Consider the following 20,468-nt stretch of genomic DNA (forward strand, 5'->3'; position numbering starts at 1 on the left):
AAACCTACAATATTAGGTACACTATTTTCTCCATTTTCACGTCTTCCATTTTGGTACCCATGTTTTTCTTCAAGTTCTTTTGGCTTGGTGTTTTCTCCATTTTTTGCATCATCCATTTTGATAGCTATGTTTTATCGATAGAGTGTGTTTCCAGCGATTGTGATTGGTGAATAGAGTGAAATTCATTATTTTATATTGATGGTTGAAAATACAACACGAGACATTTTATTATTTGTTTGTGGTATGGTCACATGGTACCTCTGAAATATTGAATAATTTATGTACCATTAGATATGTTTTTTTTCGAAAATGGTGGAACCGTTTAAATCAATTTGGTTCATGATTCTAAAACTTTAGCTACGGTTCCGAACCAAACCAAACCGTAATATATTTGTTTAAAGTATAAAAATTACTTATAAGATTTGAATACTAGTCTTGATTGTGAAATTAACAAACTCGGACTAACTTAATCAAACTAATTATTGTTAGTTTGTTCAATTTATAATGTATATATATCATATTTATTATTATATAAAATTTCTAGTACCAAATCGAATCAAACCAATTTTTAGGATTCAGTTTTAGTTCGGTTTCATAGATTTAATTATTTGGTTACAATTTTAATTTTTTCGAAACAGTAAAATCTAATTCGATTTATGATTTATTCTAAAACCTGATCAATACAATCCGTGAACACTCTATCTTCTATCAACATTATTCTCACCTCGCTATATGCTTTACTAAAAATTAGATGTTGTGTACACTCAACCTTTTGCATAAGGAATAAAAAAAATGAAATGCAAATTCATAAACAAAAAGTAAAAGATAAGCGCAGCAGCCACCCACACCCAGTATAAAGTGACTACTCCAACTTAAAAAAAGAAAAAAGAAACAGGAGAAAAAACAAAACATGATATGAAATTATATGTAAAGGAAAGATTACAGAGAAAATAAGTGACAAAAGTTTTTTTTTTTTTTGGGTTTTTCCTTCTTGAGAAGGGATATTTTGGTCATTTTGAGAAGGGTAGAGTCTTAAATGACCGTCTTACCCCTCTTGTACACAAAAGGCTTCAACAGTTCCCCCATGTTTCCGAGGCAGGAGGAGGAGGAGGAGGCTCGGCAAACCCAAACCCAAAGCCTTGGGCTTGGGCCTTCAACAGTGTGTGGTCACGCTCATTATATGTTGCTGCTGCTGGGAACTCTACGCCCCCCGTGAACGATAGCAGATTCCTCACGTTCACGTTAACGTCAACACCCCCATCATCACAGTCTCCTGTTAGACCCAAAAAGTCTCTGGTCAGGCTGTCACTTTTTTGCCACGTGGCAATATTCCCCGACGTGAAGCCCAGGTGGTACTCCGGAGACATGGTAGATGCCACGTGGCCAACTGTCTGTGAGCCAACTGTTGCAGCCTTCTGAAGGAGTGCAGTGGCTGAGAGGTCAGCTGACGTGGCAATGTTTGAGGTGGCTTGTGTACTGACATGGAGGTTTTGGAAGGGTGAGGTGGCCATATTCTTGTGGGTTGGTGGTGGTTGGAAAAATGGTGAGGAAGAGATGGGTTGTTGTTGTTGTTGTGGTGGTGGTTGTGGGATGGGGAGGTGGACAGGTTCATGCTTGATATGAAGTGGGTTTTGGTTGAGGGGACTAGGGTTAGGGTTAGGGTTAGGGTTAGGGTTAGGGTTAGGGTTTTGAGGTGGGTCCCATGGATTGAGAAAGATGTGAATTTGTTGTTGTGGATTTGGGAAGTGGTGTTGGTGTTGTTGTTGTGGTGGTGGTTGGTGGTGGTGGTGGGATGAGAAAGTCAAGAGATTAGGTGGGCTATGAGGAGGGTGGTGGAGGAGATGGAAGGGATGGGGAGTTAGGTTTCCCAATTGGTTAGCTGCGACTGAGAGCCTAGCACTTTCTTCAGCCAAGGCATCACAGAATGCTCTGTGGGTAATGAAGCTATCCTTCCTGTTTGATATGACATATACAATAAAGATGGAATTGTTCTAGTTCAGAAACATGAAGCTATCTTTCCTGTTTGATATGACATATACAATAAAGATAGAATTGTTTTAGTTCAGAAACATTACAAAACAAGAAAATATATGCCAATGAGAGATGACTAAACACAGAATTTTTTTGGGGAGAAAGTTTCCTTTTTTTGGTAGGTGTTTAACAAACCTAAAGGCTGTTTCATCAATCATTCAGTTCAAAAAAAAAAAAAAAAAAAAAAATCAATCATTCAGTTTTGCAAAATGGACAAAAAAATGAGTATGCTTCTATTAGATTTTACTAATTTATTGGAATAAGTACACGGATAAGATTTTTAATAAGTGAATCATCCTATCCTATAATTTTTTTTCCATCAACATGTTTTCAGTGTTTGATTTTGTAATTGATTTATTTATTCATAGTAGAATTGAATTTATCCCACAAAATAAAAAAATTACAAAAGATTATTATTAGATACCCAAATCTTTATACTAAATTTATTTATTATCTAATTGATATGGCAAAAGATTATTATATATGTAGTCTATTGACGCCGTTCAAAAAAAAAAAAAATATATGTAGTCTATTGACGTGGCAACTTCAATACATGAAAGATGAGGTACATTATATTAAAACACTTATAACACATGAGAAAATAAACAAATTTAGTATAAAATTTAATTATGACGTCATTACTCAAATAAAAAATAATTTTATGGGTAATAGGAAAAATGTACTTTGGTGTGTATATATAACAAATATATTTTGTGAATAAATAAGAAAGCTCTTTAGAAATTTTGGCAAGAAAAGTCTTTGGTTTGGTGTATACATAGGATTGTCATGAGAGCATAGTGATGATGCAAGACTAGGAGCATTCTTTGATTCTCTAGTTTTTTTTAGTGTATATTTAAAAAAATAATTACAAATCAGTGATAAATCTTACAAATGTTAAGAATTAAATTATTAAATTTTTCTATCAATTTGTGATAATTTTGCAACAATATTACTAGTGGTAATTTTTTATTTTTTATTTTTTTCAGGGAGAAGGGTAGGAGATAGGTCTGGGCTAGCTAGAAAGTCATGCATGCGAATTGGATAGGGACCAACAAGTTACAAAGCTTACAATAACACAAAGTAGGAATTAAGTTTGTGGGTCAAAGTTAAAGTATAATGGTGTACTAAATGTGTTTTATACAGAGAGAGAGAGAGAGAGAAGGGGGGGGGGGGGGGGGGGGGGAACAATTGACTGATGTGCATGCAAAAAAAAAAAGAAAAAAAAAGTGGGCATAGATATGCTGCCTTGAACTTTCAAGAAATTGGTAAATGGAATAGAAAAATGTTTTTTTTTTTTTTTTTTTTTTGAAGTTAGAGCTCATGCATGAATTCAAGTCAGGATTCACCAAATAGACCCCTCAATGTGAGATAATTATTAAAGTAACCTTACTCTTAGGCCTCGTTTGGGAACAGGCTAATTTAGTAACTTTTTGGCTATTTGACTAAAAAGGTAGGTAAAAAAAACTTATATGTTTGTGATGACTTTTTGACTAATTACGAAAAGATGTGCAAAAAGTAGAGAGAAAAGAGAATCTTTGACTTTTTGGTATGGGTTGTTGGCTTTTTGGCTAATTTAGTAACTTTTTGGCTAATTGGCTAAAATAGCCTCTTGCCAAACGAGGCCTTAGTCTAATGCTCTCTACCATTAACCAATGTTTAATGATTCTCTTATTTATTTTAAGAGAAAAGTTAGGGATCATGAAAATTTTCTCATGAAAATGATCATGAAAGAGTTATGATCCTTGGATTACCTTGATTAGTGTGTGGTGTTTTATTCTAAGCGTAATCCAAGGGTTACAAAACTTTCATGATTATTTTCATGAAAGATTTTTCTTGATACCTAGCATTGCTGTTATTTTAAATATCAACATAACATGATGAATTATACTATTTAAACAAATAACTTTCAAATAAAATACCAAATAGGATAGGAGTACTGAAAATTTTCTCTACATGATGAGGCAACAAGGAAAAGAACTCAACAATCAGATTAGATATATTTGCAGATTTATCAGATGATATATCATCATCATGAATGATGCAACTCAGAGTGATTCAGAGGAGAGCTCTGAAAACTGAATAATAATGGGCATGAGACATATGGTCCATGGCGATATGATCACAGATTCTCCAAAACCATGAATGAACGAATCAACCATCTATCTGCTCTTATAACTTGGTTCTTAGACAAGACCAGAATTTCATCATATTGTTTTTGATACTACACTGCAATCAATCAGTACTACTACCAAAAGTAAGCAAAGTAAATCACCAAGGATCCTCTAGAGTGAAATTTTCCTAAAGTTTCCTAGAGTGCTACATTGTGTGGTTGAGATTTACTGACAAGTCACATCAATTTTTCTGATGTGACTTGCCAATAAATCTCAACCACACAATATAGCACTTTAGGAAATTTTAGGAAAAAATCACTCTAGAGGATCCTTGCTATTAAGAAAAGTTTGTTTATTCCAAAGCCTTAATTTTATGAAAAATGTTAATGTTTATTCAAATTAAAACTAAATTTTTTTTTACAAATAATCCAAAAGGTTTTAAAAAAATTACCACTTCTTAGACCATTATTGATCCATGCTTATCTAGTTATTGATTTTGATGACATAATAATGTGAGATGGATATGAGATAGGAAAATGAGACATAAATGATTTATCCTCAGCTAAGAACACTTGAGCCTATTTTGGCAACTAAGAAAAAAGATAGTTTATTGACTTATTTGAGTCATATCACATTTCTACTTTTTTACACACTTTTTCTAAAAAACTAAAAAATTGGCTTTTTTTCTACTTTCCAAAATAAGCTTTATTAGCGTAACCCAATTTCATTAACCACCTAAAAATGCAGGTAGTGTCATCTTTCTTATGGACATGGTGGGATTGTTTGGTGTAGTTCATATGAGCTGTTTAAATTTTTTTAAATAGTTGTTTTAAAAATATAATTGTTTGATATAATTTATGTTTATAATTTATTAAACAGAAATAGTTTAAATTTTTTAAAAAAATGATTGAAAGTAACAAAAGTACTTTTAATTTCTGCATTTAATCATCAATTTTTAATTTATAATAAGTTAAACCAAACATGCCTAAAATAGCTTTTGCTTCATCACCCCCAAAAAGAAAAAGATAAATATGGAGAGAAAAAAAAAGATGCATTCCTATTAAGAGTATGATAAATAAAACAAAAGTTTATTATATATCTTAATTTTCTTTTTTATTTCATGTTTGTTTTTTTTAACTACTTAAAATTTTGAAAGAAGGACTTTGCAGATTTAGGTTTCAGAGATATTAGTGTTTTCAGTTTCGGCAATGAGATGTCATCACATCAGTGACAGACACTTGTATTAAATGGCGACCACTTTCATGCACCCCCTTCCTTCCCCCTCTGCCAAATGCATTTAAGCTTACTGATATATTCCCATGCAAAGCTTACCACTCTTGTGTAAGAATGAATGAACAACCACACAACAAAACTCATCATTCACTCAAAACAAAAGCCAAACACACCCCTCCCCTCCCCTCATAAGAACACATGCATGAGTCTCTTCCCACTTTTTAACAAAAGACAAACATCTAATATCAGCCACATTAGAGTCCAAAGTCATGACAGCAAAGATCCCTAAAAAACTAATTAAAAAGATAAAAAATAATAAAAAGACTCAGTGAATGAGTTTAAAATTGATTATCACAAGATATATGCATAAGACATGTGCAGTTTTATCCTATTCATAGGGACTGTTTTCCATGACTCGAACCTAAATTTTTAAAAAAATTCAAATTAAATGTAAGAAAGGAGAAAGCTAATGAACATAAAGAAAATTTAAAAAAAAGAAGTGATGCAATGCACAAGTATGAAGAGATTGTTTCTGTGAGGTTAAAGAGAATAAAATGTACCCAATTTTATTGTATTTATAAAGAGATGTTTCTGTTACTCAAACCATCAAATCCTAAACCAAAAATAAATTAAAGGAAAAAAACAAGAACACGGAAGAAAACAAGATTTTAAATATCGATCAATACGGATTGTATCAATCGATAGTATACCTATTACCAAAATGTGCCTGTATTGTCAAGATTGATATATTCTAATATCATTATTTAAAACCATAGAAGAAGAAAATTACCTGGAGAAAAGAGTACCGCAGTCGCATCTATACTCCCTTGTTCCACAGGTTTTAGAGTGAGCCTTCCAATCAGATTGAACAGCATAGATCTTAGAGCATTTCTCACATTTCCATTTCTTTTCCCCATGTTTTCTGCAGAAGTGTTTCTTGATTCCAGTGAGATCACCAAGAGCCCTTGAAGGGTGGTGATGAACACAGCTAGGTTCTGGGCAAACATACACCCTCTTTCTAGTCTCTTTGTTGTTTCTTTGCTTCAGCTTCCATGGAAGGTTGTGTCCTCTCCTGTGAAGCTGAAGGTTCTGATCTCTCTGAAATCCTTTCTTGCAGATCTCACACACAAATCTGTTGGTAGCCATAAGGGTCTTTGGTGATAATGATATCACTTCTGCATCTGGGTCTGCCAGTCATTCAAAATTTAAGTACTATATACTAACATGGAATCTAGGTGAAATCATATAGGTTTGGTTTTGTTTTCAAAATCTGAAAAAAAATACTACAAACTAAGTTTGGTGGTGTTTGATTTGGTCGCCAGAACTTATTTTTTTTAAATTAAAAAAAATTGTAAATTAGTTTGACAAAATAAACATCAAAAAAATATTTTGAATTAAAAAAAAAATTTATTCCCATCTTCAAAAAGATAAAATCATACGAAAATAATGAGTTTTGTTTTTGTTTATTTTTTCATCAATTAGTTTTTGAATTGTTTTTAAAAAACAAATTCTAAGACGTGCGCATATTTGGTTAAGTTTTCAAATTTATTTCTGAATTTTTTTTAAAAACTAGTTTGGTAAAAAAAAAAAAAGGAACGCATATTCTCATATGATTTTTTCCTTTTTTGCGATGAATTGAAAACCAACCGATATAAAAACGATGAATTTCTTGATTTTTATATCAAATTATTTTTTAGTGTTTTTCAGAGAATAGATTATGAAAACAAAACCACATAATCATTTTAAATAGTGGTACCGGAATGTATTCGATCTGTACTGGACGGTATCGGCTGGTATACGGAGGTCCCAAATTCTAATATGTAACTATGAACCAGATTGAAGTTACAGAATGAATGTTACCTGGGTTTCCAGGGAGGTTTCTCTTCTTCTTGATCTTCTGTGGCTGCTGTGGAGGGGGAATGGTTGAAACCATTGGATTTAGGCAACTCAAGTCCTGGTGGACTCTAGTCCCAGATGAAGAAGAAACACTATTATTAGCTTCCTCAGACAAAGAAGTTGAGTTAGACTTAGACGTCACTGCAACAAACATTTGCTTCTGAAGAAGAACAACAACAACACTCCAACAAAAAAAAAACAAAAACAAAACAAACCCACTACTACTACTACTACTACTACTTCTACTACTCTCTCTGATCTCTGTATTTCTTTGATTTATTGCACTATCAAGCTCTTGTTGTAACAACCCACTTCAGACTTTTTCAAAGAAAACAACAAGAGCTAGAAAACAACAATTGAGAGAGAGAGAGAGAGAGAGAGAGAGAGAGAGAGTCCAAGATTTGGATACAACTAGGCAGTGGATTGTTGATGAAGAACAGGTGGCAGTGACACTTGGCTACAGATAGGCATATCATTCAATGGGTGGCAAAGGGGAAAAATCTCGTGATGAGATGATGGCTTATAATGGATTTTGAGTTTCTCTGAGAAACTCTGCAAACAAAATTGTGATATCTCTCTTTTTTTCAAATTTCTTCTTAATTAACGCACCACCACCACCCAAGCAATCAAGAACATGGAAACAACAGACAAGAATATGATTTTTGTTCAATACTCTGCTCTCTGATCTCCACCACCACCACCACCCAATAATCTCATCCTTTTGTAGCTATTATTATATCCATATACCCAAAAAGAAAGAGATTGTGTTCAAAAGAAACATTATCAGTTTCACTAGTAGTAGAGATGGTGTGTACAGAAGGTGATGATTACAGTGACAGACTACGGGGAGAAGGAGGGTGACAAATTAGAGTACTTGAAAAAAATTACAAGAAATCGAAAGAAACCCCAAGTAAAAAAGAAACTATAAAACCCATAAACAAAAAAAAAAAAAAAAGCTAAGAATTCTGCAAGAGAGAGAGAGAGAGAGACAGAGAGAGAGAGAGAGTGTGTGTGGTGGATGCGGCCAAGCAAAGTAAAGACCAGGAAGAATCGCAACTGACTCAATTCAAGTAGTATTCTCACGAGTCATCATATTTTCAATTTTGATGTCTTTTTTTTATTATTATTATTTTTTTAAGAAACAGAAAAGTTAGCAAAAATAAAAATTTAGATCAACGGTGGGGATTTAAAGTCCGTGTTGTAGACCACAACATTGACCATTGATGATGAATCGTGAATGGAATCCGGTGGAATGCTATCTATCTTAAATATTATGTCAAATATTTTATTAAATTTTTCATATGGATGAGATTCACACAAATCTATGTATGTGTAGGTCTCACACTAAGAGGTTTGATAAAATATTTGATAGAATATTTAAGATTCCTAATATATCTTAGAATAATGTTTGAGAGCCACAATTTGTGTGGCTCAAATGGCTCAAAACTGCCAAAACGACGTCGTTTTGGCATGTTTTGTGCTCAAAACGACGTCGTTTTGACAGTTTTGAACCATTTGAGCCACAAAAATTGTGGCCCTCTACCATTGCCCTATATCTTAATATGTTATATATGGTTGTTTGAGCCCATGTCGAGTTACTAATGTCCAATCTATCTTTAAATTATTAAAATAGAGTTACTAATGTCCAATCTATTTTTAAATTATTAAAATAAAATTTGAAATGGATCCAAATTATCGCACAACAGAGCCATCGGAGACCTACATTCTAAGCTTTTTCTACTTCTTTTTTTTTTTCTGAAATTATAACACCTTTTCTTTTCTTTTTTTAATAAGAAAAATGATGAATTTGGCACTTTCTGTCTGTTCCATTGTTCCTGTTATAAAACACCCAAATACCAAAAGGACCTTATTTTGAGTATAGGGTCGTGTTAGGAAGATAGTTTTAAATACAACATGTATATATATGAAATAAAAATATTCATATTATAATTGTGAAAATGCAAAGGAATTTATTATAACTAGCTAAAATTTAACAATAATCTTCATTATTTCTATATTTTTAGTAAAAATAGAGTAATAACATTTGTAGTATTAGGTGGCTCAACCATTAAGTTAATTTGCAAAAAAAATTTCTTATTGTCAAAGCCTCCAACTTTCTAAAGTTTTAATTAAGTAAGGTTTTATTTAATAATTCGTCTAAAAACTTCGGATTGCTAAAATTGTGGTAACGATGGTAAAACTTAAAGGGAAATGCTATACAACACTATAATATATATGAGTTTTAGAAATTAATTTTTGTTTTTAAAAGTAAAAATTATATTGTAAAAAATATTTGAAAACTAATTTTTATCGTCACGAGAATAATCGTTAAAAGGTTGTCTCGAAAAGTTTTAAAAAAAATTAGTTAAATTTTTTTGAAAATGTCACTAATAAATGCGCTTCTAGACATAAATTAATTTGATCCTAAAAAAGTTTATTTCTGGGCACAAATTTTGGTTTTAAAAAATATTAATAAATGTCCAATTTCGTCACTAAGAATATAATGACGACACTTTGATAATAAAAATATTTGATTCATAAAAAATAATTTTATTTTTAAATTTTTATTTCTAAAAATTTCAACAACAACAAAAGCTATAAAGGAAAATATATTTTATGATAAATACTTTTCAAAAATTATCTTTCACATAAATTTTTTATTTTATTTTATTCAATTACAACTCTAAGAGCATCCTCATCAACTCCCTTATATTACTTTTTAGCCAAAATAAAGATTTTTTTTTTTGGTGAAAAAACACCCCCCACCCCCCCCCCCCCCCCCCCCCCCCCCCCGCAATTCCCTTATTTAGGGCTGTGTAAAATACAGCTCAATTCGCTAAAATCGCATCAATCTGCATTAATCCACACTGCTCTAACCATTAACCGCAATTTAAATTTTAAAATTTATAATCCGCCAACCGAACCGCTCTGCTATAGTTAATACATATATATTTTTTAACTTTAAATGAAATATCAATTAAAAATGACTGTGAGAGAGATTTAAGATATGAAATTTATTACAAATTAATGATTATATATATAAAACATATTATGTAAAATTACTTTCTGTTATATATCTAAAAAATATTATATAAATTAGTATTATATATTATGCAAATGTATAATAATTAGTTAGAATATTTTTTAATTCGCCAATCCGTCAAAAACCGCCCAAACTGTAATTTGTCAATCCGCTAATCTGTTAACCCGCTATTAAGTTTGTAATTTTACTCTCAAACAGTCCAAACCGCAACGCGTACACCCTTGCCCTTATCAAACCCCCCAAAAGAGTTGCTACAGTCACCCCTATTTGTAGGGAGTGTATAGCTCCCTAAATATGGAAAAACAAATAAATATCTAAAATAAAAATTGGATTTTATTACAGTTTTTACTTCTAAACTCTCATCAAATTGTCTATTTATTCGCTGAATTATCGATCAAGCCTTAATATATGAATCAAAATTTATATAATTCTTAAACTATTGATTGAACCTATTAAATTCCTAAACTATTTAATTCAAACATATTTAGTTCCTGAAAGGATTACAAAATTAAAATATATGCCTATAAGTATTATAAATTAGTAAAAGACCCTACTTAATTAAATTTTTATTACAAAAAATCTTAAAATTTTATTTTGTCTTTAAAACATGTTTTATTTAATGTGATTAAATTAGTATTAGAGTTTGATTTATCAATTTTGTCAATAAAATTATATGAATATTAGATGTACTGAAGTAGTAGAATTAAATAATTTAAATAATAACATTTTGCTACAAATAATAATAGTAAAATAATAAATTAATTAAATTACAAACAAAATTTAGCAAAAAATTTCAAAACAATCAATTAGAAATTATAAACGAAATCTGACATATAATACTAGATAAAGGCAAGCGCAACCATTAAAGAAGATAAATAAATAAAAAATAATAATATAGATAACTACCTTTACCCTTATAAAAGGAATTCACCATAAGAGCTAATGCTCACTTTTCAAAGACAGGAGAAAAATTATTTACTGATGTGAAGTTTTAAATTAATGTTATAAATTTTTTAAATAAAATTTTAACTAGATAGAGTTTTTTTACTAATTTATAATACTTATGAGTTTATATTTTAATCTTGTAATCCTTTCGAGGACTAGGTTTGATTTAAATACTTCAGGAACTTAATAGATTTAATCGATAGTTTATGGACTAAATAGACTTTAATCTATATATTTTAGAGATTTAATAGATTCAATCGATAGTTTAAGAACTAAATAGACAATTTGACAATATTTAAGGAGTATAAAGTGTAAAAAACACTTCTTTAACTTTTTTGTAGTGCAACTGCACATTGTTGTGAATTTTTTGTAATAATTATTTTACTATTAAAAAAATTTACAATTCAATGTTAAAAATAATTGAAAATAATATGTTAATGGAATAGAGAAAGAATAAAAAGTTTGTTCGGGGGTAAGTAAAAGAAAAAGTGGTTTTCTAAAACAAAGAATTAACTTTGTAATAATATTTTAAAATAGAAAAAAGGGGGATTGACGGGGATGAGGGGTCACTGTGGTGCGTGAAGCACAGCAGTGACTGTTGTGCCTCCATTAGAGTATTATTATGGTCTTATTTTTATGATCCAAACCGTCCATTTTTTAGGGTTTGTTGAGTACTTCATGCCTACCAAAAATCATATTAATCGGATATCAACAACTATATGATCGACAATCAAAAAAATAAATAATAAGTTTTATTTTGAGAAATAACATAAATAATATGCAATTTGATCATATAATTTTTGATATCCGATTAATATGATTTTTGGTAGGTATGAAGTACTCAACAAACCCTACAAAATGAACGGTTTGGATCATAAAAATAAGATCATAATATACCTCAAATGAAAGTACCACAGTCACTGCTGTGCTTCACGCACAGCAGTGACCCCTTATCCGATTGACGGAGATGCTCTAAAACTAATATGGTAGGGATGCTGTCGATGAGGGTAGGAGGCGACAACCATGTATATTTTCTTTGAAATAGACAGCCATATTAGTTGGAGTAGGCTCAAATCTCTTTTTATTTATTTATTTTTTTTTGTGTGATAATGCTTCTTCTTATTATTATTTCATTAATTCAATGCTGAGCTTGTAATATCTTCATGGATTTCATGTCCTCAATTGTTTTTTAAAATGGTTTTTTTTTTTTTTTTTTTATTTTCCTTTCCCTTTCCCTTTTTATTTATTTTTTATTTTTTGCAATTATTCTCATATCCTAGTATATAGTGATAGTGAATGTTACCAAACCCCAAATTAAAAGGAGTAGATAGATTAAATATATTGACCATTTAACCACCAGATTAACTTCCACTTACCAACATAGTATTTACTAGATATGAAAAAAATATAAAAAAATATAAAAATTCCTATGGCTAAGATGAATCACTACGGCTATATTTAAATCTTAATTCTGTTTGCAATCTTTTTTTTGTTCAAAATAACAAAATTTAAACACAAAATTGAGTTTCTGTTTAGCGTATAATATGAGTAATGATATACAAATAAAAAAATTAATACTGAATGATGTGACTCAATGTGAACCTGTCACTTTAAAACAAAATATCTATAAAGATGAAATTTATTTATAAAAATGATATTGCCACATCATTTTTATAAAATTTGTATATGAATTTTATGTGTAAATAAATTTTTTATCTAATATTTGATCTCATGATATGTATAAATATAGCTATATATCTAATTTTCTCCTTTATGTATGTCCTTTTTTTACTTTAAAACTTAAAAAAAAAATTTCCCCCTACTTAGGCCCACACCCATTCATGTTTCAAATTTTTTCTAATTTCTCTAAAAACTAGCGTATGACCGAACTTAGACAAAAAATGATACATTGATAATTATATGATATAAAAATATTTTATTATATATAACTCAAATATCTTACACAAATTTAAACTCCAATATAATATATTTTTATGTCATTTGACAATTGATGTGACATTTTCTGTCTAATGTTGAACAAAAGTTAGTTGGGTGAATTACATTAACGGTCTCTATAGGTTGGGGCTTGTGTCATTTTAGTCTCTGATTTTTCAATTGTAACACATTTGATCCTGAATTTTGAATCTTATTTCAAATAAGGACAATTGAAGATACTATTAAATTTTTCAAGGGTAAAATCGTCAATTTGATAAAATATAAATTAATTTGACAAAAATAAATGTCAAAAAATTATTTTTGAATTTTTAAAAATTATTTCTAGCTACTAAAGATAAATTTATATAAAATTGATAAATCTTTTAGACATTTATTTATTTTTTTACCCAATTAATTTTTATTATGTATTTGGATGATAATTATGAAAAATTAATTTTTAAAAATTAATCATCTAATTTTTATTAATTTTTATCAATTTTACATAATTTTATTTTTTGTGGGTAGAAATAATTTTTTAAATATTTTCTTGACATTTATTTTTGTCAAATTAGTTAATATTTTATCAAATGGACGATTTTGTCCTTGAAATTAAGCAATGATATGTTCAATTGTCTTTATTTGGAACAAAATTCAAAATTCATAGTCAAATGTGTAACAATTGAAAAGTCAGGGACTAAAGTGACACAAGTCCCAAACTACAGAGACTATTAGTGTAATTTGCCCAAGTTAATTTTAAAAGTAAATTGAGAAAAACTTAAAACATGAACAATCAAAGTGAAAAAAAAAAATTCAAGAAAAAAAGTAAAAAAATGGTCAAACATAAAAAAAAGGCAAAGTGTAATTTAACCTATATATATATATATATATATATATATAGGGGTTATTACATCCCAGTAATACTAGAAGAGAAGAAAAAAAAATCAAAAAAAAATTATTAATATTTCTAATTGACTTGTAATCCCACTAATGTGATATTTCCCATATATATAAATCCTCGGAATTGTAGGTGGGTTGTATGAGTGATTTTCCGATCACACTACTCAACTTAGTATTCAGTTGGAGAACACTGGCAGAATAGATGACACCTGGCTGACCTGCAACAGAAAGAGAGGATTCCGGCGGTGGTTCGTCCAACCGTGGGCACTCCGACGATCAAGTCAGTATATCTCTCAAAAATAATTAATAGTGCTAAACTCACTGTTCAGAATATAAACTGCGTACCTTAGACCCATCGGGGTGCCTCTCTTTTATAGTTAACTCAATCCTTGTCTCACTAAAAGCCTAGCTTCAATGGACTCTTGCTCAGTGCTTATTATGAATTCTCCAAGAGAGAAAGATAAACTCCCTAAGAGTTTTATCATTATCCATGCTATAGTCCTTCCTTATTCTAGGACTCTCGTCCCTTATCCGCTTATCTCGGATTCCGATATTTTTGGAGATAACTTCGGCCTTGCCGAAATAATATCGGCTTCATGATCTGGACACGTGACACCTCGACTGACACATCTGCGTCACCTTGACTACATGTTGGGACTCAAAAAATATATCTCCACGTGGGTTATTTTGACCTTTCAATGTTTTGATTTTCTGTTGCCATGGCTTTTATTCATGTCCTCTTTTACGTTCACCTTTAAAGGTTCAACAAATAAAATGAATAAATAACTGAAGGTGCTTGTTACTTAGCTTGGATTTGGAAATTATACTTTAACTGCTTTTTGTTTTTGTTTTTGTGTCTTTAATAAATTATTTATTTATTTTTTTTAATTTTATGCCCTACTAGATTAGTCAAACATGAAGGGTATATTTAGTTTGGTTTTGAGAGAGTAGTTTTTAAAAATTGCTTTAGGGAGAGAGTTTAGAATTTTTTTGATTTGTTTGGTTGTGTATTTTGAAAGTAGTTTGGAAGTTTGGAATGATTTGATATTTTGTTATAATTGAATAGATGTACGTGAGAGAAAAAGTGATTGAGAATGAGAGAGGAGAGAGAAAAAGTGATTGATTGATAAGTAAGAGAGAGAAAGTAATTTTGAAAATTGTTTTGAAAAATTTACAAACCAAACAATTTTTTTAGAAATTTTTTTCCAAAATCACTCTACAAATTCAAACCAAACATGGCCGAAATTTTTTTTTAAATAAAAAAAATAAAAATAAAAAATCCACTAAAAAAAAGAAGCTAAATATTTGATTTTTTTTAATAAACATTTCTTTTTTGAATTTTTGTGAGCATATTTGGAATTCAATTCAACTGGTCCAACAAGCATATTTTGAATTTCATTGAAGGTGGCTACTGGATAGATTAGCAATAAAAAAACACTTAATTCAAGATTTAAAAACATTTAATGTTGATGGAAATATTAGCCTTAGTCATGGTTCCAAAGTATTCATAGTTATTAGATCAAAGTGTAATGCTAGAGACTCTAAATATTTTACCAAACGTTTTACCAAATATCTCACATGGGTGTAGGACCCACACAATATGGGTCCCATGTGGGTCCTACACCCATGTGAGACATTTGGTAAAACTTTTGGTAGAATTTTTTGAACCTCTAGCATTTTTGTAGATCAAAAGTTGATACATATCATTTCACATTATTATAAGTGAAATTGTTGAGATTTTTTTAGGAGTTTTAAACATTTTCCTATAAAATTTTGAGTATAAGGAATCTCAATGCTTAATCTAACAATTATGAATGTTTTTGAAAAATGAGAACATACAAATTAACTGTTTGGTCATGGGGGTGGGTATGTCATTTTGTGTGCATGTGTGGAGTTTATGTCTAAATAAATATTTTTGCTACAACTTTTGCTTATTCTTCATACAACGCTTGTCTCCAATCCTTTATGAGAATTGGATAGTCTAGTTTTGAGCTTTTAAGCCTGTCACAAATCTCATTTAAGGACGTTTGTATAAATCATCATTGAAAAAAATTATATTGACGTAATAACATAATTTCATTGTATTTGTCTTAATAAAGATAAACAATGAATTTTTAAAAATTATACGTGTAATCCATTTTTCAAAACAAATATATTGAAAGGCTAGCTTTATTAAATCAATATAATTTTTGAATAATGATTTGCACATAAGTACTTAAAAATAAACGATTTAAATTATTAAAATAAATTTTATAACGGGTTTAAAAATTTAAATTTGAACGATAGAAAAACCTAATTCTTATTGATAAGGCCAAAATGAATAAATTGGAAAAAAAAAATAATTATTGAAAAATTGAACAAGAAAAAGTTGAACTTTTAATTTAAAGTTATTGACTTTTAAGTTTCTAGGACATTTTTTACGTTTCTAGGACATTGTACAATAAAATGATGTGAAATGTATCGGGTTCATTTATGTCTTACAAGTCAGTACTAAACCACATGCTAGGCACAAATATTCTGTTTCACTCCTTTGCCATCACTGAAATGGCATTATATCAATACACCGTGAGTGGTAGCCCAGTGGTGATGGTCTTATTTTTTTACAGTCATGAGTCGAGTTTAACTTTTGGGAGTGTAAAAATTCTGAATTTTTCAGTGATATTGCCTTCTCACAGTCATGAGTCGAGTACGACTCTTGAGGGTACAAAATTCTGAATTTTTTAGTAATTTTTTTCAAAAATTTCGTGTTATATTCCGATCGAAACTTGACAATTTTGCACGTAATGTGTGCCCTATACTAAGTAAATTTAGTATAAAAATTTGATATACATATATATATGTGAGATCTTATTAACAACATTATTTAGAATTAAGCGTGAAATCACATCCAATACTTCGCTAATAAGTTGTTTGAGGTGGGTAAAATTTTCATTTTCTTACTTTAAGAAAAGTTTTGTGCTCAATTGGAGTGAAGAGCTTTGTTTTATGATGTGGCAAGCTTCCATAGGCCACTAATCAAAATCAAACTAGAAAGGTTAGATTTGTTTTTAATTTACACAAAAAGTGTAGGGCACACATTAGGTGCAAAATTTTTAAATAATTATGACTGCAGACACTTTAAAAAATTTATTAATAGTTTTACTAAATGTCTCATATAAATATGAAATTCACCTAATTTGAGTCCTATGTAGATCTCACACACCATGTGAGGCATTTGGTAAAATTTTTAATAGAATTTTTAAAATTTCTAACATTTTTGTATTTTAGGCACTGCAGATCTAAGAATCATATGACCTATGTATAACACTATTTTTACATACTCAAAATTGTGATAATTTTTTTTCCCTCTAAATTATGTATTTTATATTATAGTATAGATATATATAGTGAATTTTTTTGAAAATACATGTTCAAACAAGCTAAACTAGTAGCATGCATGGCATGAGATGGGATATTTATCATTGCACATGATCTTCATCAATCCATTATTGGAACTATCTACTTTTATGATGATTTTTTTTATTTTTTATTTTGGCTACAGAATAATTCTTGTGAAGTCATGATTGCCATATCTCTAACTCTATATATATTATATATCATCCATATCTGTATTGGTTAATTATATTTTAATTTGTAATATATAAAAAGTGTTTTAATTTAATTCTCTAGCCAAATTCATTCAGTAAATGTAGAAACTCAATTAAAAAAAAAAATTAGATTTTTAATCCTAAAAATACGTGATATGTGTTATTTTCATCTAAAAATTACACATTTACCCTTGACATTAAATTTGATTGGAAGATTAAATTAAAATATTTTTTATACATTAAGGGCTAAATTAAAATAATTTAAATATTAAAAATTAAAATGATACAAATTTATATTTTGAGAAAAATATATATATAATACAGGGAAGCATATTGATGAGGGAGAAGAATAACTAATGCGGGCCACACTTGATTCACGGGGTCTTCTATTGCTAGATTCTTTCTCTTGCTTTTACTTACCACTCACAAGCTCGCTCTCTCTACTACACATATAGCATCATTACAATTTTTTCATCTTTTATTGTCCTGGGATACAATTCAGGCCTGTTGATCAAAAAATTTTACAAATGTATGGAATACAATATTTTTTTTTTTTTTTAAATACTGTAAAAGTTGCACCATACAAAAATTTTCACCTTGTGATTAATATTTGCCCTATTTCTCACTGATTGTTTTGATATCTCAAATCATTATACTGTACGATCATTTTTCTCAAAATTTGTCTTAAAATTTTTATACGATTAGAAATGTATTGAAAGAGTGGGACAAAAAAATTTAAGAATAAAAGAGCCTTATCCTAGGTTGAGATTTTCACTATCCCACCTATTTTAATGGTGAAAAATATTGATTCACCATTGCTAGGTACTGAAAAGACAAAAGATAACTTAGTCGAGGATATATCGTGTAGACAATATCACACAGTAAATAAAACAACAACATTACAAAGACAAACATTAAAAATATGCAACATTGTACAGTGGGAAAAAAATGAAAGGTAAATGAAAAAATAATAATTGTTACAAGGCCGAGTAATGCTATAGAAACATAAAATTATATATTAGCAGTTTTTTTGTAAACGATTATGTGATTGAATAAAATTCATTTTAAAATAAAAATAAAAAATAAAAATAGTTACTAATTTCAAAATTTTCATCATCATCTCGTTCTGAATGTATTATCTGTATAATTTGTCATTGTAAGAGTATACTTTTCCAAGAAGATTCCACTCATAACCACAATTTTCAAAGTAGAGGGTTTTGCAATATGTCACTGGAATTCTTCACCTCCTTCATGGTTTTCCATAAATACAATCAGCCTTCTTATTTTATTATTATTTTTAAAATATGATGAGCGATATATATATATATATATATGAAAAATGATTGGGAGCACTAATTAGTGCTCCCACTAATTAGGTGGCAGTGGGTCCCGTCATGAATGATGTGATGTTTTGGTCTTGGAGTTGTAATTTTTTTTTATTTTTTTTATTTTTTTAATACATTAATGCTATTAGTGGTGATGTTTTTAGTGGGATGAATCATTGTTGATATATATATATGAAAATTGTTGTGCGAATACACAAAAGATAAAATGAAATAAAATTGTGAAATGTATCCCATAGCAAATATGATTTGTTGCCATCAAGTGAAGACGAAAAACTAAACATGTTTGGGCCAGTCTGTCAGTGATCTTATTAGGCTAAAGCCCACAAATATTGGGCTTCAAGTATTGGTTCGCACGCACTGGAATCCTGAAGGGGCACTTACCAATAAGTCTCATACATAAAATTCAAAATCCATTTAATTCCAAAATAAAATACTTGCTCCAATTAGTCTTACATATTTTTAATTGTTACCAAAAACTCTCCTTTTTTTTAATTTTTTTTTATAACTTTAAAAATGCTGTTACACTCAATGACTTCCGTCATATTCACTGAAGACTGGCCGAAATATTCAACATCATCGGGAGTTCGCTAGAATGTTCTAAACGTCACTGGAAAATGTCAAGAACGTCATCGGAGACTCACCAGAATATTAAGAATATTGCCACAAAAAAAAAAGAAAAGAATAAATGGAGAAATTATAGTTAAAAAACATAATAACAACAAACAACAATGTGAAAAAGTTATATTATTTTTCAATTTTTGTAGGGTTTAAGCAAACAATCTGTAATGTTGATCAAAGTTCAAACTGAAAAGTAAGCTTTGAAACTGTAAAATGTTACAGTTTCAAAGCAATATTCTATTAAGCTGGAAAACATGTTATGAAACTGTAAAATTTTACAGTTCTAACGAATGTTATGAGACTGAAATTTTTACAGTTTTAACGCATGATTCATTTTAGCACCAATTGAAACTATAAAATTTTACAGTTTTCACTACCTGCAACTAAAACTTAAAAACAACTTACTCAGAATTTGAAATTTTTCTCCATTAAAACAGAAAAATAGACGTGTGTAACAGAGAAAATGTAGAAAAATTGAGAAATCGAAGGAAATAATGGATATAGAAAGAATATTATACTCTGGCAACGAGTTTTGGCTTAGATCTAGTCGAATATCATATAGATTTACTCAAATCTGATATATCTTCTTCGCCGTCGATGAGGATAAAGTAACGAGTTGATGTAAGTGGTTGATGGTTGCTGATAAATTCCAATCAATGGTGGTCATCGATCACTGATGACTATATACTAGAGCAAGAAAGAGAATAAGAAATGTGTGGTCACCGGTTGTCGAACAAGACAAAGAGAATTAGAGGAAAACGCAAGAAAAATGGAGAGAAAAACATAAAGAATGAGAGAAAACAGAGAGAGAGGGGAAATGTGTAAG

General features: G+C 29.7%; 1 protein-coding gene across 1 annotated transcript; it reads right to left on the reverse strand.

Moving 5' to 3' along the window:
- Positions 1-899: 899 nt before the first annotated feature.
- LOC114287704 (protein indeterminate-domain 12) lies at positions 900-8,370 on the reverse strand. Its single transcript, XM_028231145.2, has 3 exons — positions 7,236-8,370; positions 6,166-6,562; positions 900-1,953 (listed from the first exon to the last, which is right to left on the reverse strand). The coding sequence occupies exons 1-3, from the start codon at positions 7,423-7,425 to the stop codon at positions 1,071-1,073; spliced, it is 1,470 nt and encodes a 489-aa protein (XP_028086946.2). The 5' UTR covers positions 7,426-8,370; the 3' UTR covers positions 900-1,070.
- Positions 8,371-20,468: the final 12,098 nt, after the last annotated feature.

This window comes from Camellia sinensis, chromosome 12 (genome assembly GCF_055761805.1).
Source record: "Camellia sinensis isolate YWXY chromosome 12, ASM5576180v1, whole genome shotgun sequence".
NCBI lineage: Eukaryota > Viridiplantae > Streptophyta > Magnoliopsida > Ericales > Theaceae > Camellia > Camellia sinensis.